The following is a 24,378-nucleotide window of genomic DNA, read 5'->3' on the forward strand; positions in this document are numbered from 1 at the left end:
CCCTATGTACGTGGGTCTGGCTCCGCCTACCAGTAACCCCGCCCACTACATAACTACGTGAAAAATTATCTGGTGTGGGAAATGCTGGCACAAGTCACGTGTTCCGAGCTCCTCCCTCTGATTATAGCGACCGGCTAGAGAGTGACGTCATTACGTCTGCGACCGCGGCGCGTAGGGCGAATAGTGGAGTCTTGTGTAGGTTGGTACGGTGACTCTGGTGTCCCAGCTGGAATGCTGCATAGGAGCCGGGCAGTAGAGCAGTGTAAGGGAACAGAGAGAGCGCGGAGGAGTGGGGCGGTAGAGCAGTGTAGGGGAGCAGAGAGAGCGCGGAGGACCGGGGCCGGGGAGCAGAGAGAGCGCGGAGGACCGGGGCAGTGGGGCAGTAGAGCAGTGTAGGGGAGCAGAGAGAGCGCGGAGGAGTGGGGCAGTAGAGCAGTGTAGGGGAGCAGAGAGAGCGCGGAGGACCGGGGCAGGGGACCAGAGAGAGCGCGGAGGAGTGGGGCAGTAGAGCAGTGTAGGGGAGCAGAGAGAGCGCGGAGGAGTGGGGCAGTAGAGCAGTGTAGGGGAGCAGAGAGAGCGCGGAGGACCGGGGCAGGGGACCAGAGAGAGCGCGGAGGAGTGGGGCAGTAGAGCAGTGTAGGGGACCAGAGAGAGCGCGGAGGACCGGGGTAGGGGAGCAGAGAGAGCGCGGAGGAGTGGGGCAGTAGAGCAGTGTAGGGGAGCAGAGAGAGCGCGGAGGAGTGGGGCAGTAGAGCAGTGTAGGGGAGCAGAGAGAGCGCGGAGGAGTGGGGCAGTAGAGCAGTGTAGGGGAGCAGAGAGAGCGCGGAGGACCGGGGCCGGGGAGCAGAGAGAGCGCGGAGGACCGGGGCAGGGGAGCAGAGAGAGCGCGGAGGAGTGGGGCAGTAGAGCAGTGTAGGGGAGCAGAGAGAGCGTGGAGGAGTGGGGCAGTAGAGCAGTGTAGGGGAGCAGAGAGAGCGCGGAGGAGTGGGGCAGTAGAGCAGTGTAGGGGAGCAGAGAGAGCGCGGAGGACCGGGGCAGGGGACCAGAGAGAGCGCGGAGGAGTGGGGCAGTAGAGCAGTGAAGGGTAACAGAGAGTGGAGGAGTGGGGCAATGAGAGGGAGCAGCAAAGAGTGAGGGAGAGTGGAGGAGCGGGCCAGTGAGGAGCAGCAGAAAGTGAGGGAAAGCAGGACAGTGAGTGAGGAGGAGAAGAGTGGGGCGGTGAGGCCGAAGTTATGCTGCAGGGGTGAGGCCGAGGTCATGCTGTGGGGATGAGATGGGGCGGTGAGGCCGAGGTCACGCTGCAGGGATAAGGCGGGGTGGTGCGGCTGAGGTCAAGCTGCGTGGATGAGGTGAGGCCGAGGTCATGCAGGGAGGGGTGGTGAGGCTGAGGTGAAGCTGAGTGGATGGGGCAGGCAGCAGTGAGGCTAAGGTCACACCGCAGGGGTGAGGCTGAGGTAAGGCTGCAGGGATGAGGCGGGGTGGTGAGGCTAAGGTCACGCTACAGAGATGACTGAGCAAGAGGGTGAGGCCAAGGTCACATTGCAGGGATGAGGCGGGATGGTGGGGATGAGGCGGGACGGTGAGGCTAAGTTAATGCTGCAGTGATGAGGCCAAGAGCACACTGCAGGGATGAGGCGGTGCAGTGAGGCCGAGGTAATGCTGCAGGGATGAGGCGGGGCGGTGAGACTGAGGTCACACTGCGGGGATGAGACGGGCCGGTGAGACCAAGGTCACGCTGCAGAGATGAGGTCATCCCTGGTGTGTGTTTATAATTATCTCACAAACTGGCATCATATATGCCACTGGGGTTTTTTGTATTTACTAGAGATGAGGCAGAGTGGGGTTAAGGTCACACTGCAGGGATGAGGCGGGATGGTGAGGCCGAGGTAACGCTGCGGGGATGAGGCAAAGCGGGACGGTGAGGCCGAGGTAACTGCAGGGATGAGGCGGAGAGGTGAGGCATAGGTAACGCTGTGGGGACGGGGCAGAGCGGGGTGGTGAGGCCGAGTTCACACAGCAAGGATGAGGCGGGGTGGTGAGGCTGAGGACACGCTGCAGGTATGAGGTAGACCGGGGCGGTGAGGCCAAGGTCACACTGCGTGAATGAGGCGGGACGGTGAGGCTGAAGTTACCCTGTAGGAATGAGGCAGAGAGGGGAGAAAAGGCCGAGGTTACACTGCGGGGATGAAGCAGGATGGTGAGGTCAAGGTCATGCTGTGGGGATGGGGTGGTGAGACCAAGGTCACGCTGCAGGGATGAGGCAGGGTGGTGAGGCCATGGTCACGCTGCGGTGATGAGGCGGTGAGGCTGAGGTCACGCTGCGGGGATGATGCGAGGTGATGAGGCTGAGGTCACGCTGCGGGGATGATGCGAGGTGATGAGGCTAGGTGATGAGGCTGAGGTTATGCTGCGGGGATAAGGCGGGGTGGTGGGGCCAAGGTCACGCTCTGGGGTTGAGGCAGTGAGGCTGAGGTCACGCTGCGGGAATGAGGGGAGCGGCTCCGCTTCGTGAGAAGATTTGTTACATTAATCTATTTGTGATCAGAGAGTTTTATGTGGGGATCGTCATGATGGAGTAGCAGGGTATCCTCTATGGGAAGGTTAGACATCTCACTGCCGCAGCGCTGCGGACTCCGACACTGTCAGTCTGTGCAGAGTCGAAGAAGGAGCTGCAATGTTCTAGGTGGATTATCGCATGGACCATCTTCTTAGTGAGGGGAAACCTTTACCACGTAGATTCGCTGCACGTCGTCCCCACATTTCAGCTGCATGTAGGAGCAGTGTCGCCCCCTGCAGAGATTCTCTTGACAAATTAGAGCAAAATAAACTCATGCAGTATGATTTGTATCATGGAGACGCCCCTCAGTGCCCACAAATAGGGCGATGGGTCACAGTCGAGAGAGAGCAAAAATAAGATTCTGAATCTTTCCCGAATTAGAAATGCTGAAGACTTGTGGTATGGCGATTCTGCGGCTTCCGGTCTGCTCTGTCGGTGTGTCGTCAGACTAGGTTGGCAACTCCCCGCAGGAGCACGGAGCCGGCTATGCACTGATAGAACTGGAGTATGGAGCATGGAACCTGCTGCGCACTGATGTGCCTGGGGTTTGGAGCATAGAGCCCCTCTGCACACTGATGGGACTGGAGTATGGAGCATAGACCCGGCTGCTCATTGATAGGACTGGAGTACAGAGCAGATATCCGGCTTAGGTCTTATAGGACTGGAGTACGGAGCATAGAGCCGACTGTGTACTGATAGGCCTGGAGTACGGAGCATAGAGCCGACTGTGTACTGATAGGCCTGGAGTACGGAGCATAGATCCCTCTGCGCACTGATAGGCCTGGAGTACTGAGCATAGAGCCTGCTGCGCACTGATAGGCTTGGAGTACGGAGCATAGAGCCTGCTGTGCACTGATAGGCCTGGAGTGCGGAGCATAGAGCCTGCTGTGTACTGATAGGACAGGAGTATGGAGCATAGAGCCTGCTGCGCACTGATAGGACTGGAGTACGGAGCATAGTGCCGGCTGTGCACTGATAGGCCTGGAGTATGGAGCATAGAGCCTGTTGCGCACTGATAAGACAGGAGAATGGAGCACATAGCCGACTGTACTGATGGAGCTGGAGTACGGAGCATAGAGTAAGCTTAGGACGCCGAATGTGTAATGATAGGACTGGAGTACGGAGCATAGTGACCCTCTGCGTACTGATAGGACTGGAGTACGTTGCATAGAGCCGGCTGTGTACTGATAGGCCTGGAGTATGAAGCATAGAGCCTGCTGTGCACTGACTGGTCTGGAGTACAGAGCATAGAACTGGCTGTGTACTGATAGGACTGGAGTCCGGAGCATAGAGCCGGCTGTGTACTGATAGGACTGGAGTCCGGAGCATAGAGCCGGCTGTGTACTGATGGGACTGGAGTCCGGAGCATAGAGCCGGCTGTGTACTGATGGGACTGGAGTCCGGAGCATAGAGCCGGCTGTGTACTGATAGGACTGGAGTCCGGAGCATAGAGCCGGCTGTGTACTGATAGGACTGGAGTCCGGAGCATAGAGCCGGCTGTGTACTGATAGGACTGGAGTCCGGAGCATAGAGCCGGCTGTGTACTGATAGGACTGGAGTCCGGAGCATAGAGCCGGCTGTGTACTGATAGGACTGGAGTCCGGAGCATAGAGCCGGCTGTGTACTGATAGGACTGGAGTCCGGAGCATAGAGCCGGCTGTGTACTGATAGGACTGGAGTCCGGAGCATAGAGCCGGCTGTGTACTGATAGGACTGGAGTCCGGAGCATAGAGCCGGCTGTGTACTGATAGGACTGGAGTCCGGAGCATAGAGCCGGCTGTGTACTGATAGGACTGGAGTCCGGAGCATAGAGCCGGCTGTGTACTGATAGGACTGGAGTCCGGAGCATAGAGCCGGCTGTGTACTGATAGGACTGGAGTCCGGAGCATAGAGCCGGCTGTGTACTGATAGGACTGGAGTCCGGAGCATAGAGCCGGCTGTGTACTGATAGGACTGGAGTCCGGAGCATAGAGCCGGCTGTGTACTGATAGGACTGGAGTCCGGAGCATAGAGCCGGCTGTGTACTGATAGGACTGGAGTCCGGAGCATAGAGCCGGCTGTGTACTGATAGGACTGGAGTCCGGAGCATAGAGCCGGCTGTGTACTGATAGGACTGGAGTCCGGAGCATAGAGCCGGCTGTGTACTGATAGGACTGGAGTCCGGAGCATAGAGCCGACTGTGTACTGATAGGACTGGAGTCCGGAGCATAGAGCCGGCTGTGTACTGATAGGACTGGAGTCCGGAGCATAGAGCCGGCTGTGTACTGATAGGACTGGAGTCCGGAGCATAGAGCCGGCTGTGTACTGATAGGACTGGAGTCCGGAGCATAGAGCCGGCTGTGTACTGATAGGACTGGAGTCCGGAGCATAGAGCCGGCTGTGTACTGATAGGACTGGAGTCCGGAGCATAGAGCCGGCTGTGTACTGATAGGACTGGAGTCCGGAGCATAGAGCCGGCTGTGTACTGATAGGACTGGAGTCCGGAGCATAGAGCCGGCTGTGTACTGATAGGACTGGAGTCCGGAGCATAGAGCCGGCTGTGTACTGATAGGACTGGAGTCCGGAGCATAGAGCCGGCTGTGTACTGATAGGACTGGAGTCCGGAGCATAGAGCCGGCTGTGTACTGATAGGACTGGAGTCCGGAGCATAGAGCCGGCTGTGTACTGATAGGACTGGAGTCCGGAGCATAGAGCCGGCTGTGTACTGATAGGACTGGAGTCCGGAGCATAGAGCCGGCTGTGTACTGATAGGACTGGAGTCCGGAGCATAGAGCCGGCTGTGTACTGATAGGACTGGAGTCCGGAGCATAGAGCCGGCTGTGTACTGATAGGACTGGAGTCCGGAGCATAGAGCCGGCTGTGTACTGATAGGACTGGAGTCCGGAGCATAGAGCCGGCTGTGTACTGATAGGACTGGAGTCCGGAGCATAGAGCCGGCTGTGTACTGATAGGACTGGAGTCCGGAGCATAGAGCCGGCTGTGTACTGATAGGACTGGAGTCCGGAGCATAGAGCCGGCTGTGTACTGATAGGACTGGAGTCCGGAGCATAGAGCCGGCTGTGTACTGATAGGACTGGAGTCCGGAGCATAGAGCCGGCTGTGTACTGATAGGACTGGAGTCCGGAGCATAGAGCCGGCTGTGTACTGATAGGACTGGAGTCCGGAGCATAGAGCCGGCTGTGTACTGATAGGACTGGAGTCCGGAGCATAGAGCCGGCTGTGTACTGATAGGACTGGAGTCCGGAGCATAGAGCCGGCTGTGTACTGATAGGACTGGAGTCCGGAGCATAGAGCCGGCTGTGTACTGATAGGACTGGAGTCCGGAGCATAGAGCCGGCTGTGTACTGATAGGACTGGAGTCCGGAGCATAGAGCCGGCTGTGTACTGATAGGACTGGAGTCCGGAGCATAGAGCCGGCTGTGTACTGATAGGACTGGAGTCCGGAGCATAGAGCCGGCTGTGTACTGATAGGACTGGAGTCCGGAGCATAGAGCCGGCTGTGTACTGATAGGACTGGAGTCCGGAGCATAGAGCCGGCTGTGTACTGATAGGACTGGAGTCCGGAGCATAGAGCCGGCTGTGTACTGATAGGACTGGAGTCCGGAGCATAGAGCCGGCTGTGTACTGATAGGACTGGAGTCCGGAGCATAGAGCCGGCTGTGTACTGATAGGACTGGAGTCCGGAGCATAGAGCCGGCTGTGTACTGATAGGACTGGAGTCCGGAGCATAGAGCCGGCTGTGTACTGATAGGACTGGAGTCCGGAGCATAGAGCCGGCTGTGTACTGATAGGACTGGAGTCCGGAGCATAGAGCCGGCTGTGTACTGATAGGACTGGAGTCCGGAGCATAGAGCCGGCTGTGTACTGATAGGACTGGAGTCCGGAGCATAGAGCCGGCTGTGTACTGATAGGACTGGAGTCCGGAGCATAGAGCCGGCTGTGTACTGATAGGACTGGAGTCCGGAGCATAGAGCCGGCTGTGTACTGATAGGACTGGAGTCCGGAGCATAGAGCCGGCTGTGTACTGATAGGACTGGAGTCCGGAGCATAGAGCCGGCTGTGTACTGATAGGACTGGAGTCCGGAGCATAGAGCCGGCTGTGTACTGATAGGACTGGAGTCCGGAGCATAGAGCCGGCTGTGTACTGATAGGACTGGAGTCCGGAGCATAGAGCCGGCTGTGTACTGATAGGACTGGAGTCCGGAGCATAGAGCCGGCTGTGTACTGATAGGACTGGAGTCCGGAGCATAGAGCCGGCTGTGTACTGATAGGACTGGAGTCCGGAGCATAGAGCCGGCTGTGTACTGATAGGACTGGAGTCCGGAGCATAGAGCCGGCTGTGTACTGATAGGACTGGAGTCCGGAGCATAGAGCCGGCTGTGTACTGATAGGACTGGAGTCCGGAGCATAGAGCCGGCTGTGTACTGATAGGACTGGAGTCCGGAGCATAGAGCCGGCTGTGTACTGATAGGACTGGAGTCCGGAGCATAGAGCCGGCTGTGTACTGATAGGACTGGAGTCCGGAGCATAGAGCCGGCTGTGTACTGATAGGACTGGAGTCCGGAGCATAGAGCCGGCTGTGTACTGATAGGACTGGAGTCCGGAGCATAGAGCCGGCTGTGTACTGATAGGACTGGAGTCCGGAGCATAGAGCCGGCTGTGTACTGATAGGACTGGAGTCCGGAGCATAGAGCCGGCTGTGTACTGATAGGACTGGAGTCCGGAGCATAGAGCCGGCTGTGTACTGATAGGACTGGAGTCCGGAGCATAGAGCCGGCTGTGTACTGATAGGACTGGAGTCCGGAGCATAGAGCCGGCTGTGTACTGATAGGACTGGAGTCCGGAGCATAGAGCCGGCTGTGTACTGATAGGACTGGAGTCCGGAGCATAGAGCCGGCTGTGTACTGATAGGACTGGAGTCCGGAGCATAGAGCCGGCTGTGTACTGATAGGACTGGAGTCCGGAGCATAGAGCCGGCTGTGTACTGATAGGACTGGAGTCCGGAGCATAGAGCCGGCTGTGTACTGATAGGACTGGAGTCCGGAGCATAGAGCCGGCTGTGTACTGATAGGACTGGAGTCCGGAGCATAGAGCCGGCTGTGTACTGATAGGACTGGAGTCCGGAGCATAGAGCCGGCTGTGTACTGATAGGACTGGAGTCCGGAGCATAGAGCCGGCTGTGTACTGATAGGACTGGAGTCCGGAGCATAGAGCCGGCTGTGTACTGATAGGACTGGAGTCCGGAGCATAGAGCCGGCTGTGCACTGATTGGCCTGGAGTCCGGAGCATAGAGCCGGCTGTGTACTGATAGGACTGGAATACGGAGCATAGAGCCGTCTGTGTAACTGATAGGACTGGAATACGGAGCATAGAGCCGGCTGCGTACTGATAGGACTGGAATACGGAGGATAGAGCCGGTTTTGTACTGATAGGACTGGAGTACGGAGCATATAGCCGGCTGCGTGCTGATAGGACTGGAGTAAGGAGCATAGAGCTGGCTCGTGGGGTCAGTCATTCGCTTTTTAGACTGATGTCCTTTTGTTTGTGAAGTGACTTAAAATCTTAAATTTTCCATGTATTTTACAGAACCTCTAGAAGAAATTTTTTGAGCTATATCTTTTCTCTTCATCATTGTCTCTGTGCTAATGTTATTAATCCCATGTCTTACTCACCCTCCGCAGGCCCAGCACTGCATCTCTATTGATGGTTTACAGGTTGCAGTGGTGAAGTCACTATTTCAGCTCACATCACCTTTGTAGCCAATCACTAGGCTTCGCTGCTCACGCTATGGACTTCAGCATGGCTGCTGAGCCCAGCATTTGGCTGCAGTGGTGACGGGGAGGGGGCGCATCGGATGATTCCGTTATTTGTAGCAAGGGATATTATTGCAGGAAACCTTAAGTGCCGTGGCAATAGGAGACTTTACAGTGAGGGCAATGTCACCTACTGAAGGTTTGTGCCGCCAGGTGTATATGTGCTTGGTAAGGGCAGCTACAGGGCTTCATAAGCCTCGCCACGAGAGGGTCCTTGCGATCATTCTGTCTGGAATAAGTCAGCATACACACGTACTGCACACTAGAGACCCCAAACACATCCCCCACCATCACACGTTTCACTGTACCCTGGAGACCCAAAACTCATCACACACACATACCCTGGATACCCAAAACCCATCACACACACACACGTACCCTGGAGACCCCAAACAAATCACACGTGCGTACCCTGGAGACACCAAACCCATTCCACACACGTACCCTGGAGATCCCAAACTCATCAAACACATACGTACCCTGGAGACCCAAAATTCATTGCACACGCATGAGTACCCTTGAGATCCCAAACCCATCACACACACACACGTACCCTTGAGACCCCAAACTCATCACACACACGTACCCTTGAGACCCCAAACCCATCACACACACACGTACCCTTGAGACCCCAAACCCATCAAACACATGTACCCTGGAGACCCCAAACCCATCACACAGAAATGTACTCTGGAGACCCCAAGCACACATACGTAACCTGAAGACCCCAAATCCATCAAATACATACGTACCCTGGAGACCCAAAATTCATCGCATACACATAAGTACCCTGGAGATTCCAAACCCATCACACACACGTACCTGTTGTGAGCTCATTTTCGGGTTTGCCTGTGGCTTCTGGTGAGGGTTATGGAGCTGGCTGTGCTAACAGAGGAGTAGTGAGTTCTCTATCTGGACTCCCTCTGTTGGTGAAGGGTGGTAATGAAGCTGATCTAAATGGCAGATACCGGCCACCTGAGGAAGAGGATTGCGATTGGACATCAGGAGTTTCTGACTGGATTTAAGGCAGCCGACTCCCTAGTTTCTTGCTGGTGATTTCTCCTGACTGTGGATTCTGGTTTCCAGTTTGGTTCCTGCCTTCTTAAAGCTAAGTTTGCTCTGCTATTTTTCAAATGAGTTTTTGGTCTGGTTTGCTTGGTTTTTGTGTTCAGCCAGCCCTGGCTGGGACTGGGCTGAATCCCCATTTTGTCTCTGATCAGTTGATCTCTTTTGCTCTGTCTTCAGAATATACCTGAGTGCTGATATAGGGAATTGAAGTCTAGCGACTTCAGGGCTTTTTTCTATCAGACGTGTTGGACATTTTTTGGCAGGGTTTTTTGCGTGATTGCAGACAACAGCTTTTCTTTCCTGTCCTTTCTAGCTAGTGAGGGCCCCATCGTTTGCTCAGCCTATCTTTCTATCTGTGTTTGTGTTTTCATCTTGTTTCACCAACCATACATGTTGGGGGCTGTCTATTGCTTTGGGGTCTGCTCTGGGGAAGTTTAGATTTCCCTTTTCTTTCTTTAGGCTTATTTAGTTCTCCGGCCGCGACGAGGCGTCTAGGACCACCGTAGGCATGCTCCACGGCTACTGCTAGTTGTGTGGATAGGATCAGGGGTCTGCAATCCGCTAGTTACCAACCTCTCCGGTTTTCTGGGCTTAGCTTGCTTTTTGTTTTTTCCTCCTCGGTGACTCATTCATAACACGTACCCTCGAGATTCCAAACCCTTCAAACACATATGTACCCTGGAGACCCAAAATTCATCGGACAAACACACGTACCCATGAGACCCCCAAACCCATCATACACCCATCCCCCACTGTCCCGGATGGAGGGATGCGACGCACTGCCGACACGGCTATCACGGGCGCAGGGGGGGCTTATCTTAGTTATCCCACCGCTGGCGCCATGTGATAAAAACAGCAAGCTAGTCTTGCCCTAAAAACTTATCGCAGGGGGGGTTATTTTGGTTGTCCCACCACTGCCCACAATACTTCACGAAGCTTTTCAGTTCCACTTTGGAACTCGCAGCTCTGTGGCGCCCCCTTAGCCTCAGGTCAGTCAGGGAACTACACCTGGGATAATTGGTCACTGGCCGGCTGCTTCAATGAGGTCTGGCCACCCAGCACGCTGCAGTGAGGGAATTATAAATGCTCTGGCCGCAGCCACCCAATTAGCTTATAAAAATCCCTTTCCGTCACAGCCAGCAGTACCCGGGGCTCAGATCACATGGTGCTGCCGCCAGCTACGATTCACTTAATCAATGAGTTAATTAAGAGGGTTCGTAGAAAACCCCCAAATTAGTAGCAATTATCTTAAAGGCACGTGTACGTTCGTTCTTAGAGCATGAAGGCAGACTAATAAATTTTATAATTTATTCCCCAAAGGGGGCAGTGATTACACAGATAAGAGGTTACAAAGTTGAGACATTAGGTATGTACAATGCAAATATAAAATAAAAGGGATGAACATAGATCAACACTTACAGTTGCTTAGATGGTCTGTATGCTAACCATGTGGCGGGGGGAGGGGCAGCAGCCACACGTCACCCTGCATCTGGGGGATCCTTCTTGCATCAAACCTCCCGCTCGAATGACTAATTTCAGGGGGGGAGTACCTTATAGGTTTGGGTTTGCGACATCATAAAAGGGGCCGTCTGGGGTAGGTCCACCCCTCTGCTCTAAGTTACAATTCTGACTACAAAACTTATAATGACTATATCTCGCAGAGGGTACCTCGTATAAACACGCACATGGTATCATTCTTTTTAGTTTGTCGAATACAATAATTCAAAACCAAACATGCAATAGTTATGACACCGTTTAGGAGGGATCCATTTCTCCGTTTCTGCTGGGGCTAGAACTTGGCAAGGACCACCATAGTGAAGCCGGATCACCGCATATAATAGAAATGTCCGTTTCATTTTTCTGTCGTGAACGGAGTCCGCGCTATAGCTTCGCTAATATCTCCCATTTATATGCTTCCCTGCATGGCTAAAACAAAGGAATCCTTTTCCTGGCTGTGCAGGGAGGGGGGAAGGGAGAGAGAGAGAGCTGCTGGCACAGGAAATGTCTGGTGTAGGATTACAAACAGGCAGAGGAGACACCCACAGCTGCTTCTGGAATGTTCCAGCGAGGTCATATTTTACTTATTACACCCACCATCACATATTTCCACATACCCTGGAAACCCCAAACCCATCACACACAAATGTACTCTGGAGACCCCAAACACACACAGTGCCTTGCGAAAGTATTCGGCCCCGTGGAACTTTTCAACCTTTTCCCACATATGCTTCAAACATAAAGATACCAAATGTACATTTTTGGTGAATAATCAACAAGTGGAACACTATTGTGAAGTTGAACAAAATTTATTGGTTATTTTAAATTTTGTGGAAATTAAAATACTGAAAAGTGGGGCGTGCAATATTATTCGGCCCCTTTACTTTCAGTGCAGCAAACTCCAGAAGTTTATTGTGGATCTCTGAATGATCCAATGTTGTCCTAAATAACTAATGATGATAAATATAATCCACCTGTGTGTAATCAAGTCTCCGTATAAATGCACCTGCTCTGTGATAGTCTCAGGGTTATGTTTGAAGCACGGAGAGCATCATGAAGACCAAGGAACACAACAGGCAAGTCTGTGATACTGTTGTGGAGAAGTTGAAATCCGGATTTGGATACAAAATGATTTCCAAAACTTTAAACATCTCAAGGAGCACTATGCAAGCGATCATATTGAAATGGAAGGAGTATCATACCACTGCAAATCTACCAAGATCCGGCCGTCCCTCTAAACTTTCATCTCAAACAAGGAGAAGACTGATCAGAGATGCAGCCAAGAGGCCCATGATCACTCTGGATGAACTGCAGAGATCTACAGCTGAGGTGGGACAGTCTGTCCATAGGACAACAATCAGTCGTACACTGCACAAATCTGGCCTTTATTGAAGAGTGGCAAGAAGAAAGCCATTTCTCAAAGATGTCCATGAAAAGTGTCGTTTAAAGTTTGCAACAAGCCACCTGGGAGACACACCAAACATGTGGAAGAAGGTGCTCTGGTCAAATGAAATCAAAATTGAACTTTTTGGCAACAATGCCAAACGATATGTTTGGCGTAAAGGCAACACAGCTTATCACCCTGAATACACCATCCCCACTGTCAAACATGGTGGTGGCAGCATCATGGTTTGGGGCTGCTTTTCTTCAGCAGGGACAGGGAAGATGGTTTAAATTGATGGGAAGATGTATGGAGCCAAATACAGGACCATTCTTGAAGAAAACCTGTTGGGGTCTGCAAAAGACCTGAGACTGGGACGGAGATTTGTCTTCCAACAAGACAATGATCCCAAACAATAAAGTAAAATCTACAATGGAATGGTTCACAAATAAAAGTATCCAGGTGTTTGGCCAAGTCAAAATCCAGACCTTAAGACAATCGAGAATCTGTGGAAAGAGCTGAAAACTGCTGTTCACAAATGATCTCCATCAAACCTCACTGAGCTCGAGGTGTTTGCCAAGGAAGAATGGGCAAGACTTTCAGTCTCTCGATGTACAAAACTGATAGAGACATACCCCAAGCGACTTGCAGCTGTAATCGCAGCAAAAGGTGGCACAACTAAGTGTTAAGTTAAAGGGACCGAATAATATTGCACGCCCCACTTTTCAGTTATTTAATTTCCACAAAAATTTAAAATAACCAATAAATTTCGTTCAACTTCACAATTGTGTCCCACTTGTTGATTCTTCACCAAAAATTTACATTTGGTATGTTTGAAGCATGATATGTGGGAAAAGGTTGAAAAGTTCCAGGGGGCCGAATACTTTCGTAAGGGACTGTACGTAACCTGAAGACCCCAAACCCATCAAACACATAAGTACCCTGGAGACCCAAAATCGATCACACACACATACGTACCCTGGAGACCCAAAACTCATCACACACCATCACCGATTTCCACGTATCTTGGAAACCGCAAACCCATCACACAAACGTACTCTGGAGACCCTAAACCCATCAAACACACACGTACCCTGGAGACCCCAAACTCATATGTACCCCGGAGACCCAAAATCCATCACAAACGCGTACCCTGGAGACCCCAAACACATCACAAACACGTACCATGGAGACCCCAAACCCATCACACACACGAACCCTGGAGATCCCAAACACATACGTACCCTGGAGACCCAAAATTCAGCGCACAAACACAAGACCCCAAACCCATCACACACGTACCCTTGAGACCCCAGACTCATCAAACACACATACCCTGGAGATCCCAAACCCATACCTCACCATCAGATTGCCACGTACCCTGGAGACCCCAAACCCATCACACACGTACCCTGGAGACCCCAAACCCATCACACACACCACACGTACCCTGGAGACCTCAAACCCATCATGCACATACAGCTCTGGCAAAAATTAAGAGACCACTGCAAAAATTTTCAGTTTGCCTGATTTTTCTCTTTATAGGTATACTTTTGAGTAAAATGTAAAATTGTTCTTTTAGTCTATAAACTACTGACAACATGTCTCTGAATTTCCAAGCACTAAATTTTGTATTTTCAGAAAATGAGAAATGGTCAAAATAACAAAAAATGCCGGGTTACAGACCTCAAATAATGCTAAGAAAACAAGTTCATAATCGTTTAGAAACAACAATACTAATGTTTTAACTCTGGAAGATTTCGGAAATCAATATTTTGTGGAATACCCTGATTTTTAGTCACGACTTTCATGCATCTTGGCATGCTTTCCACCAGTCTTTCACACTGCTTTTGGGTGACCTTATGCCACTCCTGGTACAAAAATTTAAGCAGTTCTTTGATGGCTTGTGACTATCCATCTTCCTCTTGATTACATTCCAGAGGATTTCAATGAGATTCAGGTCTGGAGATTGGGCTGGCCATGATAGGGATTTGATGTGGCGGTCCTTCATCCCCACATTGATTGACCTAGCTGTGTGGCATGGAACATTGTCCTGCTGGAAAAAACAGTCCTCAGAGTTGGGAAACATTGCCGGAGCAGAATGAATCAACTGTTTTTCCAGGATAACCTTGTATGCAACTTGATTCATACGTTCTTTGCAAAGATTAACCTGCTCAATTCCAGCCTTGCTGAAGCATCCTCAGATCATTACCGATCCTCCAACAAATTTCACAATGGGTGCTCACTTGTACGCCTCTCCAGGTCTCCGTCTAACCATTAGACGACCAGGCGTTGGGCCAAGCTGAAAATTAGACTCATCAGAGATTACCTTACTCCAGTTCTCTATGGTCCAATCCTTATTGTCTTTGGCAAACTTCAGCCTGGCTCTCCGTTGCTTCTCATTTTATGAAAGGCTTTTTTTCTAGCTTTACATGACTTGAGCCTTGCCACTAGGAGTCTGTTACGAACTATTCTGGCCGTGCACTTCACCCCAGCTGCCTTTTGCCATTCCTTTTGTAGGTCACTTGATGCCATCCTGCGGTTGCTGAGTGACATTCGAATAATATGACGGTCATTCCGGTCTGTGGAGAGTCGTTTTCGCCCACTGCCGGTCTGTAGTTGTCCACAATGTCTGCTGCTTGACCTTGTTGTAATGGACTGCCGTCTTACTAATTTTAAGGATGGAGGCAACATGATGCTTACTGTATCCCTCTGCTATTAAAGCCAGAATTGAGCCCTTATTTTCCTCACTCAAGACTTTTCAACTCTTTTGGCATGGTTAAAAACTATTTTTACATTCCTATTACTTTTGGGCTATTACTAGCACTTGTTTTTCCATCCAGCTTGTCCTATTGCAAGAGGATTGTGAACACCACAGCAGGGTTTTTAGACTTTACTTCATTAAATAAGATTTGTTTCAGGTGACCACCTAATCAGAAGCACATTACGTAGATGAGGTGTACTCTGGTTGGAATTCAACTGACACTGGAATGGAATGGCTGTCAGACATGTAGAGAAGCTGATTTTTATAAAACTGTGCAGTCTCTTAATTTTTGCCAGAGCTGTATGTACCCTGGAGACCGTAAACCCATTACCCACACGTTCCCTGGAGACCCCAAACCCATCTCACACACGTTCCCTGGAGACCCCAAACACATCTCACACATTCGTACCCTGGAGACCCCAAACACATCTCACACATTCGTACCCTGGAGACACCAAACCCATCCCACACAATCACTCACATACCATGGAGACCCCAAACCCATCACACACGTACCATGGAGACCCCAGACCCATCACACACATGTACCCTTGAGACATTAAACCCATCACACACGTATAATCTAATAATAATAAATTTTATTTCTTTGGCGCCGACATATTCCGCAGCACTTTACATTTTTTAGGGGACTTGTACAGACAATAGACATTACAGCATAACAATAATCACATAGATCATAGCAGATACCAAGAGGAATGAGGGCCCTGCTCGCAAGCTTACAACCTATGAGCCTGAAGACCCCAAACCCATCACTCGCACATATCCTGGAGACCTCAAACCCATCCCCCACCATCACACGCACACGTACCCTGAAGATTCCATACCCATCTCACGTACCCTGGAGACCCCAAACCCATCCCCCACTATCACACACATCCACAGCCACCAAAGAAGTGTTTTGAGTCTCCATCTTTGCTGCTTGATTGTCTTTTACCACTGGTGGCGCTCCACTGCATCACACAGATCTACTGGCTGAATCCAATCACAGTGTTTAAAAACACAATGGTCCTAACATAGAGGGGCTGACCCCATGTAACCTTATAGGATCTACCAAGTCCTGTGTGCAGATGGCTGTCACTGAACCGTCATCACCTGGCGGGGAAAGTGGGTCATGAGAATATTTAGGGACAGCCAGAAGGGATCCGATGGGCTCTCTATGCTTTTGGGGTTATTCTGACTCTTTGTGCTGTGTAGTGACTGTGGGATTATTCTGACTCTTTAGGCTGTGTAGTGACTACAGGGTAATTCTGGCACTTTATGCTGTGTAGTTACTGCGGAGTTATTCTGGCACTTTATGCTGTGTAGTTACTGCGGAGTTATTCTGGCTCTTTATACTGTGTAGTGACTGTGGGGTTATTCTGCCTCTTTATGCTGTGTAGTGACTGTGGGGTTATTCTGGCTCTTTATGCTTTGTAGTGATTGTGAGGTTATTCTGGATCTTTATGCTGTGTAGTGACTGCGAGATTATTCTGTCTCTTTATACTGTTTAGTGACTGTGTGGGGTTATTCTGGATCTTTAGGCTGTGTAGTGACTGTGTGGGGTTGTTGCTCTTTAGGCTGTGTAGTGGCCCCTGCACCACATCATTATTGACTCTGCGCTGACTGCGATTCTCTTTTCTTCCTTCAGGAGCTGAGATGCCGCTTCCTCTGTGTTTGCCAGTTGTTCCTCGGTACTTGGTTCGCCACCTCTGCCGGTCTGCTGCCTCCTCTACGTCCTCTACGCTCTATGATGTCATCATATCTGGTGGGGGGATGGTCGGGTCAGCGATGGCTTGCGCCATAGGTGTGGGGGCATCTTTATACTTTACATGTTGACGAGAGATTTATAGAGACGAATGAACTTTGCACAAACCAGGAAATCGCATCCTAATCCGACACAGCTTCAAATATGGTGCATTCTCTGTGGCCCTAGCGCTGTGCTGGTGCTGTCCGTGCGGCCCTAGCGCTGTGCTGGTGCTGTCCGTGCGGCCCTAGCGCTGTGCTGGTGCTGTCCGTGCGGCCCTAGCGCTGTGCTGGTGCTGTCCGTGCGGCCCTAGCGCTGTGCTGGTGCTGTCCGTGCGGCCCTAGCGCTGTGCTGGTGCTGTCCGTGCGGCCCTAGCGCTGTGCTGGTGCTGTCCGTGCGGCCCTAGCGCTGTGCTGGTGCTGTCCGTGCGGCCCTAGCGCTGTGCTGGTGCTGTCCGTGCGGCCCTAGCGCTGTGCTGGTGCTGTCCGTGCGGCCCTAGCGCTGTGCTGGTGCTGTCCGTGCGGCCCTAGCGCTGTGCTGGTGCTGTCCGTGCGGCCCTAGCGCTGTGCTGGTGCTGTCCGTGCGGCCCTAGCGCTGTGCTGGTGCTGTCCGTGCGGCCCTAGCGCTGTGCTGGTGCTGTACATGCGGCCATAGCGTTGTGCTGTTGCTTTCCGTGCGGCCCTAGCGTTGTGCTGGTGCATTCCGTGCGGCCCTAGCGCTGTGCTGGTGCTGTCCGTGCGGCCCTAGCGCTGTGCTGGTGCTGTCCGTACGGCCCTAGCGCTGTGCTGGTGCTGTCCGTACAGCCCTAACACTGTGCTGGTGCTGTATGTGCGGCCATAACGTTGTGCTGTTGCTTTCCGTGTAGCCCTAGCGTTGTGCTGTTGCTTTCCGTGTAGCCCTAGCGATGTGCTGGTGCATTCCGTGTGTCCCTAGCGCTGTGCTGGTGCTTTCCGTGTGTCCCTAGCGCTGTGCTGGTGCTTTCCGTGTGGCCCTAGCGCTGTGCTAGTGCTTTCCGTGTGGACCTAGCGCTGTGCTGGTGTGGTCCATGCTGCCCTAGAGCTGAACTGGTACGGTCTGTGTGGCCCTAGAACTGAACTGATGTAGGCTGTACTGGTGAGGTCTGTGCGGACCTAGCGCTGAGCTGATGCGGTCCTCGTGGTTTTGTCCCTGGTACACTCTGACTTTGCACTCTTTAGTGGTTGATATTGACTTATTTTTGCCACTTTGCCAGGTTCTCATCCTCACTTGCGTCACAAGAGAGTCCTTCTGCTGGAAGCCGGACAGAGAAAGGTGTTGGAGCCACTGCCGGAGCAATTCAGCAACCGTGTCAGCTCCATCACCCCAGGATCAGCCACTCTTCTCAGCAGTGAGTGTAGAGCATGCAGCACCAGGGTCTGCTCCTCCTGCGCAGCACTGACCCCTGCCCTCTGTTTTTTAACCACAGGCATTGGTGCTTGGGATCATATCTGTGCCATGAGGCTGAAGCCGGTGAAAAGAATGCAGGTAAGGCTGTCGGCACTATGGAGGATTTTCAGGCCGTGTGTTCTGCCCTCCGTCTGATGTTGTGCTCACAGGTCTGGGATGCCTGCTCGGATGCGCTCATCACATTCGATAATGAAGGGATGGCGGATATGGGCTACATAGTAGAAAATGATGTCATCACCTCTGCATTAACCCGCCAGCTGGACACCATGTCAGGTGAGCGCAGAAAGACCTGCTGCAGCCAATCCCTCCGAAATCAACTGGAGATGTCAGTATAGCAGGGCACTACAAAAAGTTCTGAATCTGTCTATAGCTGCCCGCGTCTCACTGATGGTCTCTATGGCTGCCTGTGTCTCACTGATGGTCTTTTTAGCTGCCTGTGTCTCACTGATGGTCTCTCTTGCTGCCCGTGTCTCGACGATGGTCTCTATGGCTGCCTGCGTCTCACTGATGGTCTCTTTAGCTGCCTGTGTCTCACTGATGGTCTCTCTTGCTGCCCGTGTCTCACTGATGGTCTCTATAGCTGCCCGCATCTCACTGATTATCTCTGTAGCTGCCCGTGCCTCACTGTGTGCACTCGCTTCTCACTTTTCCTCATTACAGGGACATGGTGTCAGCACTCTTCGAGGGTGTAATTAACACCACCCACTTGATCCCGTGATTGTAAAGGGCAACTCTGCTTTTAAGGCCGGATCACACTACCGTGTGTGATGCGAGAAACTCGCACGAGTCTCTTGCATCAACACCCGGTGCTGCTGCCGGCACTCAGGACCGGAGCTGCAGCTGCATGTATTTCTATGCAGCCACTGCTCTGGTCCGAGTGCCGGTGGCAGTGCCGGGTGTTGATGCGAGAGACTCGTAGGAGTTTCTCGCATCACACACTCCTCAATTTCCCTTACCCCGACTCCGACTCCCATATATATTGCTTATATTTAAGTGAAAAATGTATTGTAGTACAATGTGAACATCAGACACTTAATCATTTTTATGATACAATAATCAAGATATTTAGATAGAACATAATACAGTTAGGTCCATATATATTTGGACAGAGACAGCATTTTTCTAATTTTGGTTCTAGACATTACCACAATGAATTTTAAACAAAACAATTCAGATGCAGTTGAAGTTCAGACTTTCAGCTTTAATTTGAGGGTATCCACATTAAAATTGGATGAAGGGTTTAGGAGTTTCAGCTCCTTAACATGTGCCACACTGTTTTTAAAGGGACCAAAAGTAATTGGACAATTGACTCCAAAGCTATTTCATGGACAGGTGTGGGCAATCCCTTCGTTATGTCATTCTCAATTAAGCAGATAAAAGGCCTGGAGTTGATTTGAGGTGTGGTGCTTGCATTTGGAAGGTTTTGCTGTGAAGGAAACATTCGGTCAAAGGAGCTCTCCATGCAGGTGAAACAAGCCATCCTTAAGCTGCAAAAACAGAAAAAACCCATCCGAGAAATTGCTACAACATTAGGAGTGGCAAAATCTACAGTTTGGTACATCCTAAGAAAGAAAGAAAGCACTGGTGAACTCACCAATGCAAAAACGCCTGGGCGCCCACGGAAGACAACAGTGGTGGATGATCGCAGAATAATCTCCATGGTGAAGAGAAACCCCTTCACAACAGCCAACCAAGTGAACAACACTCTCCAGGAGGAAGGCGTATCAATATCCAAATCTACCATAAAGAGAAGACTGCATGAAAGTAAATACAGAGGGTTCACTGCACGGTGCAAGCCACTCATAAGCATCAAGAATAAATAGGCTAGACTGGACTTTGCTAAAAAACATCTAAAAAAGCCAGCTCAGTTCTGGAAGAACATTCTTTGGACAGATGAAACCAAGATCAACCTCTACCAGAATGATGGAAAGAGAAAAGTATGGCGAAGGCGTGGTACAGCTCATGATCCAAAGCATACCACATCATCTGTAAAACACGGCGGAGGCAGTGTGATGGCTTGGGCATGCATGGCTGCCAGTGGCACTGGGTCACTAGTGTTTATTGATGATGTGACACAGGACAGAAGCAGCCGAATGAATTCTGAGGTATTCAGAGCCATACTGTGTGCTCAGATCCAGCCAAATGCAGCCAAACTGGTCGTCGTTTCATACTACAGATGGACAATTACCCAAAACATAAAGCCAAAGCAACCCAGGAGTTTATTAAAGCAAAGAAGTGGAATATTCTTGAATGGCCAAGTCAGTCACCTGATCTCAACCCAATTGAGCATGCATTTCACTTGTTAAAGACTAAACTTCAGACAGAAAGGCCCACAAACAAACAGCAACTGAAAACCACCGCAGTGAAGGCCTGGCAGAGCATCAAAAAGGAGGAAACACAGCGTCTGGTGATGTCCATGAGTTCAAGACTTCAGGCAGTCATTGCCAACAAAGGGTTTTCAACCAAGTACTAGAAATGAACATTTTATTTACAATTATTTAATCTGTCCAATTACTTTTTGGTCCCTTTAACCCCTTTCTGACATCAGACGTACTATCCCGTCCATGGGACCCGGGCCCCTATGCCCATGGACGGGATAATAGGTCTAGCGCGATCAGCGGGGCCCACGTGGTGAGCGCCGCTGATTGCGGCCGGGTGTCAGCTGATTATCACAGCTGACACGCGGCACAATGTGTCAGGGGCGGTCATGGACCGCCCCCGACACATTAACCCATTGCACACCGCGATCAAACATGATCGCGGTGTACCGGGGGTTAAAGGGAAGCATCGGCAGGGAGGGGGCTCCCTCCGTGCTTCCCTGAGCCCCCCCACAGCAGCGCAATGTGCAGCACTGCTGCGGGGGTCTCTTTCCCTACAGGCCCCCGAATCCAAGATGGCGACGGGGGCCTGCAGGGAGCTGGCTTCCTCAGTGCCTGCAAAGCGCAGGCATGAGGAAGTCTGCAGTAGTGCCTGTGACAGATCGCTGATCTGTCACAGTGATCTGTGATGTGACATCAGCGATCTGTCACAGGACAGTGAAGTCCCACCTGGGACTATGTAATAAAGTTAAAAAATAAATAAAAAAAAGTGTTTAAAATAATTACTCTGTCGCCTCATTGGGGGGGACACAGAACCATGGGTGTTATGCTGCTGTCCACTAGGAGGCGACACTATGCATAATCTGAAAAAGATTATCTTTGGCTCCTCCTCTGCAGTATACACCCCTGGACGGCGTCAGCCTTCTCCAGTTTTTTCTTAGTTTCGCAGGAGGCACACCTAAGAATTTTTTTTTTTTACTCCGTCTTTTTCCTGGATTTTTTTCCAATGGACTACAGATGAAGAAAAGCGGGTCTCCAGCGAGACTCCCGGCATGGCTCCCTCCTCGGTCCCCCATTAGGGGTACCCGGTTGAGGTCGAGGTGGCTATTCCCCATGTCGCTCCCTCCCCAGTCCCTCGGGTCCTGGTTCGAGGTCGAGACCCCCCTCCTTCCCCAACCCCTTTGGGGTCTGGGTTGAGGTTGAGGAGAGGATGAAGACCCCCTGACGGTGACAGACGCACCCTCCCTAATCCCCCGCAGGGGGCATTAGGTTGAGACGCCTCAGGTAGGGTCGGAGTACAGGCAGCATTCCGCAGCTTCCAGGGACCCCAGACCAGCTGAGGGATCCTGTTGGGGCCGGGGGAGGGTGCGGACTGGATGGCACAGCAGAGACAGGGCGTCCCTGTTTCTGCAGCAGCAGCGGCTCCATAGCGCTCCGGGGGCCCCCCATACAGGAACCGCTACCCCTGCTACCCCCACCGCTATCCAGTCGACCATTCTGGGGGGGGGGTTTGGTACAAATCCGCCCCCCCCCCGGACTACCGCGCCGCTCTGGAGCCCTCCTGGGCATCAGGCCTCTAATTTAGACCGCGGCTTTGGCCTAGCCGAAGCCGCTGCCTTTTCCCCGCCCCCCGGCCCGCCCCCCGGATGACTAAAATGACACACTGGAATGTCATAGAAGGGGCGGATTGAGGCAGAAAGGGCGCGTTTTTACACAGCCCAGCGCGCCCTTATCAGCTCTCCGCCCCCTCCTCCCTCTCCTCAGAGTCCCGGTGGCCATTTTTTTTGGATGAGATCCAGGAGAGAAGCATCACAGCAGTCTCCGGGGGGCACAGAACTGGGATCTGTCGGCGCTGGACCTAGGGGCACACCGGTGGGGTAAGCTCACAGCTGGGTTCTCATTACTCAGCTGTGAATCTATACTTCCTATAAGGCTCTCTGTGGGTTCCCTCTGCGTAGCCACCCCTGTACGATCCCTTATAGCCAGCCTCTGTGCACTATGCCGGGCTCAAGGAAGAGAACCAGGCAGGAATGTTTCTATGCATTCTGCACAGCCTGCAAAGCCACGCTCCCTAGTGGCAGCACGTATCCGCACTGCCGGGACTGCATCCAGAACTCTGGGTCAGAACCCCAGGGAGTCCCTACTGACGCTTCAGTGTCACAGGCCACGCCGGAATGGGCAACTCAGATGTCACAGTCTATGACACAGTCCATAGACAACCTAACTGCCACATTGCTGCAAGCTCTGCAGAGTCGGGCTCCGGCTATGGACGTTACACAGCAAACGGACAGCTTGTCTCAGGAACATGCTGCTTCCGACTCTCACAGACGTAAGCGGACCCACAGGTCTCGATCACCTGAGTCATCCTATAGCACAAGGTCGTCCCCCTCCAGGGAGAGACAGCGTCATTCCAGGTCTCCTAGGCAGTCTCCTGTCACAGACAGTGCAATTTACCACAGAGATCCCCCACCACAGAACACCCCCGCCCCAGGTCACCCTCCATTGATCACCTTAGCGAGGCACAGGATTCGGAGGGCATCTGTGACTCCCGACTCAGATAACGAAACGGAGAGGTCCGTGGTACCTTCTCCCCCTAGCAATACAGCGCTAGTTGAGGACATAATCTCTGCCATCCATCGGGTGCTAAAAATTCCAGAGTCGGCCCCGGAAGTCCCGGAACATAGGATTTGCTTCGAAAGTGTTCAGAAACCACCTAAGGTCTTCCCTAATCACCATGAGTTTGAGAAAATACTTACAGTTACTTACTTACAGTTTGCGCAGCCTGAGAAAAAATTTGCTAATCGCAAATATTTGGAAGCGAAGTACCCCTTCCCACAGACAGACACCAAACAATGGACAGATCCACCTGAAGTGGACCCCCCGGTTTCGAGGCTAGCAGCGCAGACCTTACTCTCTCTGCCAGATAGCTCAACTCTCAGGGACGCAGCAGACCGGCAAGTAGAACGCATGGCTCGTTCTATTTTCGAAGCGGCAGGCGCCTCCCTGGGCCCTGCGTTTGCTTCAGTTTGGGCGGCCAAGGCCATCCTGGCTTGGGCCAAAAAACTACAGGAGGGTCTTCAAGCTTCAAATCCTGAGTTCTCGGACCAAGCGGTCAAGATAGCAGTGGTAGCAGACTACATGATTCATGCAGCCCTGGATTCCGCAAGAGGTGTAGCGGGAATAGCATCAAACGCCATCACGACGCATCCTCTGGCTGCGAGAATGGAAAGCGGATGCGGCCTCAAAGAAGTCCCTCACGCGACTTCCGTATCTTACTGGAAGACTTTTTGGCGAAAAGTTGGACACAATGATAGCCAATGCCACTGGGGGTAAGAGTATCTCTCTCCCTCAACTAAAACCGAAACGCACGTTTAAACGAAGAAACCAGACACGATTCTGATCCTTTCGGAATTCCTCGGGCTGGTCCGTTTCGCGCCCAGCGCAAAACCGTAACCGCTCTCCACGCAGGGACAACCCACGGACGCAGCAGCGACCGGACAGGTCTTGGCAGTCGAAAGCAGGCCAAGCGAAACCCAAGGGAGGAAAACCTCAGAACTTCGCTTCATCATGACTCACGAACTCCGGAAGACACCCCAACAGTAGGCGGCCGACTTTTACTCTTTCAGCAAGTCTGGCTGCCTTTTACAGAAGACAAGTGGGTCAGGGAAATAGTGTCTTCCGGATACAAGATAGAGTTCACTTCCGCTCCACCGAACCGGTTCTTCCTCTCTATTCCTCCAACACTACCAGACAAGGCTCGTGCTTTCCACCAAGCGGTCTCCTCTCTCCTTCAAGCAGGAGTTGTGGTGCC

At 52.1% G+C, this 24,378-nt stretch overlaps 1 protein-coding gene across 7 annotated transcripts in view; it reads left to right on the forward strand.

Annotated features, from left to right (window-relative positions):
- The first annotated feature begins 52 nt into the window (after window positions 1-52).
- Window positions 53-24,378, forward strand: part of COQ6 (coenzyme Q6, monooxygenase) — a 102,819-nt gene continuing 78,493 nt past the window's right edge. For 4 of the 7 annotated variants that reach the window (XM_073586709.1, XM_073586712.1, XM_073586718.1 and 1 more), the window contains exons 1-5: window positions 2,681-2,711; window positions 16,729-16,884; window positions 18,056-18,190; window positions 18,269-18,327; window positions 18,399-18,522. In XM_073586709.1, coding sequence (XP_073442810.1) covers window positions 2,696-2,711; window positions 16,729-16,884; window positions 18,056-18,190; window positions 18,269-18,327; window positions 18,399-18,522 — 490 coding nt within the window. In that variant the 5' untranslated portion in view covers window positions 2,681-2,695. Of the gene's footprint in view, window positions 263-2,680; window positions 2,712-16,728; window positions 16,885-18,055; window positions 18,191-18,268; window positions 18,328-18,398; window positions 18,523-24,378 lie in introns of those variants that run through there. The other 3 variants (XM_073586733.1, XM_073586723.1, XM_073586737.1) reach the window with 3 other exon arrangements.

This window comes from Dendrobates tinctorius, unplaced genomic scaffold, assembly GCF_039654945.1.
Source record: "Dendrobates tinctorius isolate UK_male_01 unplaced genomic scaffold, ASM3965494v1 ptg000010l, whole genome shotgun sequence".
Taxonomy (NCBI): Eukaryota; Metazoa; Chordata; class Amphibia; order Anura; family Dendrobatidae; genus Dendrobates; species Dendrobates tinctorius.